The sequence below is a fragment of the Grus americana genome, chromosome 3 (assembly GCF_028858705.1).
Source record: "Grus americana isolate bGruAme1 chromosome 3, bGruAme1.mat, whole genome shotgun sequence".
In the NCBI taxonomy this organism is placed as follows: Eukaryota; Metazoa; Chordata; class Aves; order Gruiformes; family Gruidae; genus Grus; species Grus americana.
In genome coordinates this window covers 4,033,154-4,041,068 of record NC_072854.1, presented here as the reverse complement: position 1 = coordinate 4,041,068, position 7,915 = coordinate 4,033,154, and the positions used below count along the sequence as shown (strand labels likewise).

At 45.0% G+C, this 7,915-nt stretch overlaps 1 protein-coding gene across 1 annotated transcript; it reads right to left on the bottom strand.

Moving 5' to 3' along the window:
* Positions 1 to 423: 423 nt before the first annotated feature.
* On the bottom strand, positions 424 to 4,521 carry LOC129204889 (gallinacin-9). The gene is made up of 3 exons (XM_054821651.1): positions 4,363 to 4,521; positions 2,001 to 2,130; positions 424 to 767 (listed from the first exon to the last, which is right to left on the bottom strand). Exons 1-3 carry the CDS (start codon positions 4,418 to 4,420, stop codon positions 752 to 754), a joined length of 204 nt encoding a protein of 67 aa, XP_054677626.1. The 5' UTR covers positions 4,421 to 4,521; the 3' UTR covers positions 424 to 751.
* Between the last annotated feature and the right edge of the window lie 3,394 nt (positions 4,522 to 7,915).

The following is a 7,915-nucleotide window of genomic DNA, read 5'->3' as shown; positions in this document are numbered from 1 at the left end:
GGACGTGCAACGCACTGCCTCCAGAGAGCACAGTGCAGTGATAAATAGGTTTATGAGTTTAGGATCCAGAGCAGGAAAATTCCATTGACATGATGCTGGTCTAGACTGAAGAGAGGCTGCAGGACCAGGATGACGTGAATGTGGCGAGGCAGTTTCAAGACCTAAAGAACCTGGCCTTCTGTCACCCTGGAGTTTCTCTGCATTTCCATTCCCAGCACTTCAGGCTGGGCTAGCAGATGCAACCCTGCAGAGGAGCGGGGGGGTGACCTTGTCTCCTGAACCCCAGCTTGGTGCCCTGGACTAGGATGGAAGAGGGAATGGGCTCTGGTGCTTTTTGATTTATTAATAAATATGTTGCCACAAAAATCACTGCAACCCAGACACTGTGCAGGACAATTTAACAGGACTCAATAACACATGCGATTAAATTCACTTAATTTAGTTAAATAAACTTCATTTACAGGTTGATTTTTATAGACAATAGGAACAGCAAAAACCACCCTGACATACATAAGTAAATGTCAGCAATGTGGTTTCACAGTGACTTGCTTTTATTAGAATTGAAGCTGCAAAATCTCTTTATCGGGGTACAAGAACTCCTCCTCAGATCTTCTTGTGCACCCAAGGATCTTCACCCTCCAGGGAAAAGGCTCCCCAGGCTTGCTCTGAGGCTGCGATCCATTGATGTCAAAACTGGGAGATGTCTCAGATGCCCAGAGCTCTTGTCTGCGTGGTCAGTGAGGTGTCAGGTTTAGGAACTGGATGTCCTGCAAAGAAAAAATCAGGTGCTTAGCTAGTCCACCTATCTCCATCCAAACCAGTACATTATACCTTGCCATCTCAGACTGCCGCAGACATAAGGTAGCACAAAGGGCTAAAGACTACCAGAGATCCCCGTGATCTGGACTGCTGACCTGTGTTTTCTGGCCATAAGACAACCTAGATAAAATGGAGGATGTGGATGTTCCCACTCAGCACACACCACAGCTCTCCGGCTGCAGCTGCTGATGACCCAGAGTACCTGCCAGGGTGTAGTTTAAGAATAAAACTAGCTTAAGAATAAAGAGTTGCACTGGAGAAAGTGGCTGATCCTCTCACTTTTCTCCATGCCCTTTTTCTATGAAAAAGGGTGGCAATGCTTCTTACTTTTTTTTTTTGCATCCTTCGGCACGATGTTTCACAGAAACCCAATTAGATTAAATAGAAATGCAAATAATAATAATAAAAATAAATAATAAATATAAAATAATAAATAACAAATAAAAAATAAAAAATACTAATGATAAAAATATGTATGGGTCCAAAAAGTGGTAGATTTTTTACAACTCCTTTGGTATGAAATGCCACCAACCACAGAGCTGGACCATGGCATATTACAGCATCGCTCTGCATGGGATATCTCCTATAAATGCAGATGCTTTCTCACTGGTGCTGATGAAAACATGCTTTATTCCCAGAGGGTGGAAAATGTCCTGCGGCACTTTGGTCTAATATCTGGCAATTTACACCAAATAAAGTAACCTAGATGGAGAACTGCATCGCTGGTATGAGTCCTGACTTGCTTAATGGTTATTCTGTGCCGATAAGCTTTTTTCTCGGTAGCGCTGCTGCCTGCGTGCATTGAGGGGGAGACCTCAGAGCTGACTGTCTCAAGTCAGTTGTGTCCACCCTGCTTAGTAGAGGCAGAGTCTGACCATGAGCTGATTCTGCCTTGGTACCAGACTCATGCTGGAAGAAGTTATTGGTGATATGTGACATGTTACTAGCAATATTAGATGTACAAACTTCAGGTTCCTCCCTGCTTATCATGAGCTTCTTTCTGAGGTTTTTCTGAGAAAGCAGATTGGTATTTTTGACACAAAGCCCAGCAATTAAAGGGGTTTATTGGAGGGTGTAGAGGGCTGGAGAAGGTGGCCTGTTCCATGCCAAAAGGGGGAAAAGCCCAGTAAGTCGGTTTACTCTTGGTGCAGCGGCATTTTTTTTTGAGGAATCCATCTTACCATTTGCAGCATTTCAGCTTCCCACCGCGGCAGGTCCCAATGTCAACCAGAGGAGCAGAGCATGCAACAAACGAGCAGGAGCCCCGGTTTTGCCGGCATGCTAAGGTGTCAGCAGCTTCTTGGCTGTAAGCTTAAAAAAAAAACCAAAACAAGGGAAAATTCACATTCATTTGTCAAGGCAGAGGATTGGAGAGTTGCAGCATCGGATTTACCTGGTGTGCTATGTGGTTTCCTGCCTGGTTTGTGTTTGGGGTAACCTGATCAGACCTTCTTAAGGTCTTTACATCCATACGAAATGCAAACTAACCAGAAGAGCAGGTTGTAATGCTAGCATGGAGAGACAGTCTGCCTGATTAATAGTGACCCGAAGATAACTGTCTGCTTCCTTAGCATTTCTCCTGGAGACACATGCTTGTCATTCCAGTTACACACAGAAATATTATGTTATGTGAAAAAGCCATAGGAAACACAGAAAAATATATTTTTAAAACTAATCTCACATTACTCTCAGAAGAAAAAAAAAAAAGTGATGGTATTAAAATAAAAATGTCCTAACTGAGTTTCTTCAAACTTTCAGTTCAAGTTTCAGCAAATGTAAAGCATATTTATGACTCGCAATCATTACCTCCTACTTTGAATAATTTCCTCGCAGGAAGCATTAAGCATTGCGAGCGTGAGTAGCATGCTCACAGGAAACTTGTGTGCTGTGCTACCATGTAAAATACAGCTAACACAGATGGCATAAAGCTTCACAAAAAATAATTTTTAATCACAGCCAAACCAATGGAACTAACATTTGCCCAACTAAAATGTTGTATATATCTAAATACACGCTCTAAAATAGCCAGTGACTGTTGTTGCTAGTGCTGCATATGGTTTAACTAGAGGCTATGCTGGTTTTACTGTGCTGGTATGTTTGGAACTGAAAGGCCAAATGTTCAGGTGGTGGCAAAGACTTCAGGTCCACCATCATCAGGGGATCTGCCTGGGCTTATCCCAGCTGAAAAGCCAGCTCCGAGTCTGGATTTAGAGTATTTCCAGGCTAAACATTACTTGTTCCCACTGGGATGTTCAGCCTGAGGTTCAAATTGTGCTATTTTTGTACGTTTTAAATGGATCTTCTATATCACCTAGAGCCTTGTATATCTGTGCACTTAAAAGGCAGAAGAGGCCCTTATCAGCTGCCCCAACTTCTTGCTAAGTACAACCACAATCATCCTACCCAGTACTTTCTATGCCTAGCTCAATCCACAGCTGTCGTCAAACTGGACTCTATCCATAATTTGAAAGGCCTGCAAGCTGTATTTGAAATTAGATCTACCACATTTCAACCAATTTTTCCTAGTGGCTCTCAAGTCTTTTCTCTTAATCACATATTATTCAAGGATTATGTGTTGCTGATTTCACTCAGCTGATTTTAAAGACAACATTAGACCTAGGTTTCCCTTGTCTCCTAAATTAAAAAACCCTGTAGTGTTATGGGTCTTTTCTGTGCATAGATCTTTATGAAGAGATATAAAAAAACTTACTGCCCTTTTGTGCTGGTTTACTAGCTGCTATGAAGAAAGTTAATTCTATGCCAGCCAAAACCAGCACACCTTTCACAGAGACTCTACTGGAATTGCACCAGCCCTGCAGCCATCTCAGGGGCCACAGTTTGCTTTGAAATCAAGAATAATTTTGTGATGCATTAAATAGGAAATATCCAAGAAAGCAATCCAGAATCATGCAGTGCAGGCTTTGTCTAAAGCTCCTACCAATTGCAGCTTTTGGCCTACATCCCTTCATTGAGCAGACAGACATCTCCTTGTCTAGGAAAGTAAGTACAAATTTGAGTCTACTGCAAACCAAAGCAGGGATGGAGATAGCTTAAACTTCTCTGAAGTCCCCCAAATGTCCTGGAATGATGAATGTGCCCCAAACTCTCTTAATGCAAATGAACAATATAGACTCCAGGCAAAGCCCCACTGTCACAACTACTTTTTTAAAAAACATAGGAGATCTACTAATGTACGCAGTCAGGAGGTAGGGGTGCAAATGTGAGAAGGGAAAGATCTCGCATTGTAGGATGGTGTCTTAAGTATCAGCCTAAGAATTGCCTGAATACACAGGAGCATCTTTCTTCCACCACATTGTCATGCAACTGGAACATCAGATGCTAGAAAGAGTCCATCAGGAAGACTATCAAGGACCTTGACTCAGTACCTTAAAGATTAGGACTATGACTAGGCAAAGGGACTTCTAACATGAAAGTCATGGAGTCCAAGAGCACAGAAGTTACCTGAACCTCAACACTAGGTTTTAATGGACTTCTCTGCACATGCACCCTTTTAGTCTCCATCTCTCCTATTTTCAATCTTACCTGGAGCAGCCTGGAAGAGGAAGAAGAGAACAGCAACGAGGAAGAAAAGGATTCTCATGACTGCCAGCTGGTAGTGGCGTGAAGATACTCAAAGATGGACAGAAGCTGATGTTCGAGGCAGAAGATGGCTAATGCCTGTACTTATAAAGGCTCAGGGATGGAGCAGTGCAGAGAACTGGAGGGGGCGGAGGAGTGGTTGTCTGAGGAACAGCGAGTTCATTGCCCTATTACTATAGAGACTGGTGATGTATGAAGATGTTGCAACCCAACACATTTGAAGATGCCTGACCTGAGCAATGACCAAATCACGCTTGCTGACCAAATCACTCTGTGCTTGCACACCCTGTGCCAGCTGGTGGGCTGCACCTGGGGAGGACACGGGATTGGAGGGGGAGGGAGGTGGGTTCCTGTGATCCGCAATACTGTAAACCATGCAAATCTGCTGATGCCCCATGGCTCTTGGCCATGGTCTTGTGACAGCCCGTCCTCTCCTTAGCCACCAGGCACAGTGAACGTAGCAAAGGCAGGGCAGCTGGCCTGCAAGGCTGCATGCAACGAGGAGACAACAAACCCTCCTTGAATGCAGGAAAGGATCAGAGCTTCAGTCCTTGCTTGGCTTGGAGTTGTAGGGCTGCAACTGAAGAAGGCAGGGTAGGAGTGAAAGGGTTGTGGACGTTTCCCCTCCTGGCTATCTGCAGATAGTGTAGTAGCTCCATTCTTCCAGATGTTCTAGCATGGTTCAGAGCTCAGTTACTCCCTGCATCTTATATTAGTGACTTTAGCCATGAGTTTGTACCAAAACTTGAAGAAGAAGTCATTAGAAAGGACTGGACACCACTGTCTGTTGTGCCACGCTATCACAAGAGACTACATCCCAATTCCTGTTCAGCAATCAGCTAAGCTCTGTCTTGAAAACGGTGAGGTCATGTTGCTCACTGCTGCTACAGGCACTGAACTCCCATACCCTGCTCTGATGGTTTGAACCTTCCAATGTCTACCTTTTGTGGGGAATCTAAACCTACTCATTCACTGCCCAAAATGACTGTGGTTTAATAACATTTTCCCTTGCTGCTAGTCACCTTCCTGAGGTGGTTATGAAGAGACTCACATGTGTCTTTATGATTTCATAGATTCAACATACCAAGTCTACTTGTGTGTGATGTCTCCACATCTCTTATCACTTTGTAACCTTTTTCTGTATCTGAAAAAAAGATCCGATTTTTTTTGTTTCATGCAAGTGAAGGACCAGCCATATATATATATATAATGTGGACCAGAGGAAGTGACACCAGAGCTTTGTACAGCACTCTTAATACTTGTACTTGTCGCCAAGAAATGCCATTCCTGAGACACATGAGAACTGCAAGTGTGAGGTTTTTTTTTCAAACAGTATAAGCCAAGAATCATTAATGAAATCAAGTCATGAGGGTGCTTAATTTTTTACTGCTTCAGTGAGAGCAGCAGACTGAAGCGATGGGGAATAACCGCAGGAGGTGAGCTATGTCTGCACACAGAGGGCAGAGCGGTCTGTTTGTGGTAAACCAGCTGCTACAAATTCAGTGTAGGGCATGAAGCAAGTGCTTCAGTTTGTGAAAAAAACACATTATCTTGCTATGTCAGGACTAGGATTTTAGAAAAAAAGCAAAAAATTTCCTTACAGTGGAGGGTAGAGAAGGAGGTTGAGGAAGGGCAAGAGGATGCAGGTGGCAAAGCAAATTCCCCTCCATGCTTCACGAACATTTGTCCCTGCTCAGCTGGTTGGGCAACTATGTAATGCTGGCAGGACAGATAGGACTGGCAGCATTGCCATGGCCCCCAGAGGTCCAAGGGAAGGAGGAGAAGCCTCATATCTGTCTGGCTCATCTGATGGGTACAACACCCAGAAGGTGCTTGGAGGTATCAAGCCCACATGTCCCTCTCTCTGCACCCCCATGACTGCCAGTGGTGGGTTGCTGTGATGAAGTTCTTGGGGAATGTGATGAGAAAATGGAGCTTCAGGCCTCTGCCAGGGAGCTGTGGAACTGGGGTGGGCAGTGGTGCTCTGGGGAAAGGCCATGTATTTTTGCGCACATTGTTGAGGCAGAGGCAGACGATCTTAAATGGGCTGTTGCCTGATAGCTGACGCCTTCACCAACCCCATCAGTGGAGATGAGGCGTACAGGAGGTTAAATAATTTGCACCTCGTTGCATTCTATACTGTGTTGCCTCCTTCTTTTGCTTCAGACAGGGTGTGAGGAAGGAACCCTCTGTCATCTCTCCTCTGTTTTCCTCCTGAACATGGGAAAAGAAGTTCTGAGGAGTCAGTCTTTTATATTAAAGCACTCTGCATCTGTGTGTGTGCTGGAAATTTATTTTAAGCAAGCCATAGGGAACACTGACCAACTCTCTGATTTCTGATCTGTAAGCTAGGACATAGATGCAACCCCACAACCCAAATGACCCTGTGCACCTGCTCGAGGTTTCAGACAGGCACCCCATCCACACGCACCCTCAGCTTCATTTCTGAAAACAAAGCATGGCCAAAAAGGAGGGAAAGAAAAGGGCAGTCCGTGATCATAAAACATGGCCAGCTATAAGGAAATCATCAAGGGTGAAGTTTGCTTGCAAAAATAACAGGATTTAATGGAGAAGGAAAAGGCGCCTGTCTACTCCTTGCATAATTCTCCTCCTGCCTGTCCCAGGCGGCACAAGGGGCAGACGTGTTTGTTTTGGGAAGTGAGGCTGCTGAGCAAACCCCGCTGGGGTCGGCCCACAGCGTCACACGTTGTTCAATGCTCTTTGGAACCAAACAACATCAGGGAGGGGGAAGGAAAGGGGAAGCAGCTCCATCCTCCTCACCTCCCTCCACAGCTCCAGCTGGAGAGCAGCAGCAATGTTTGTCCCGGGCCCAGGCTCCCTCCATTGAAAGGTGAATACACCTGGGGTGGTAACAGCCCCCCATGAAGACTGCTCGGCACTGGGGAAAGGGAGCCTGGGCAACATGCCCCACTTCTTCCTTCTCCTCGAGCACCAGGAGAAGATGCTGGCAAACAGTCACCAATGTGCAGAGAAAGCAGTAAGGCTGTTACTGATGGGAAGCTGCTGATCTTGAGGTGTCTGTTAGAGTTAATATTTGACCAAGCAGTGAAGGAGTGGGTGGAGGATTTTGCATGGGACCTGCCCTTGTGAAGAAATGGAAACTCATCACCCAAAAAGAGTAAATTCATCTCTTTGGCTCACTGTTTCTTCAGGGGACTTCTTGGTTTGTTGTTTGCCTTTTCAGCTTGGGAATTTGCCACTTGTAGCCTGTTTACCGGGCTGTAAGGCAAAGAGTGGAAATGTCTTTGGACCTGATGGAGAGTCCCTGCTTTTAATTACAACTGATCGACAACTAATCTGCCAGAGTAGAAGGGGACAATTAGTTTAGTGAAAACCTCCTATAGTCTAGGAGTAAAAAGCAGGTGGCAGCAAGCAATGGTGTTGAGTTCCCCTGTCCCAAAGTTAAGTGCAAGGAAAAAATGACGGTGAGAGGCACAGACATTTGCCGACACAATGAAGATGACACGGGGTGGAA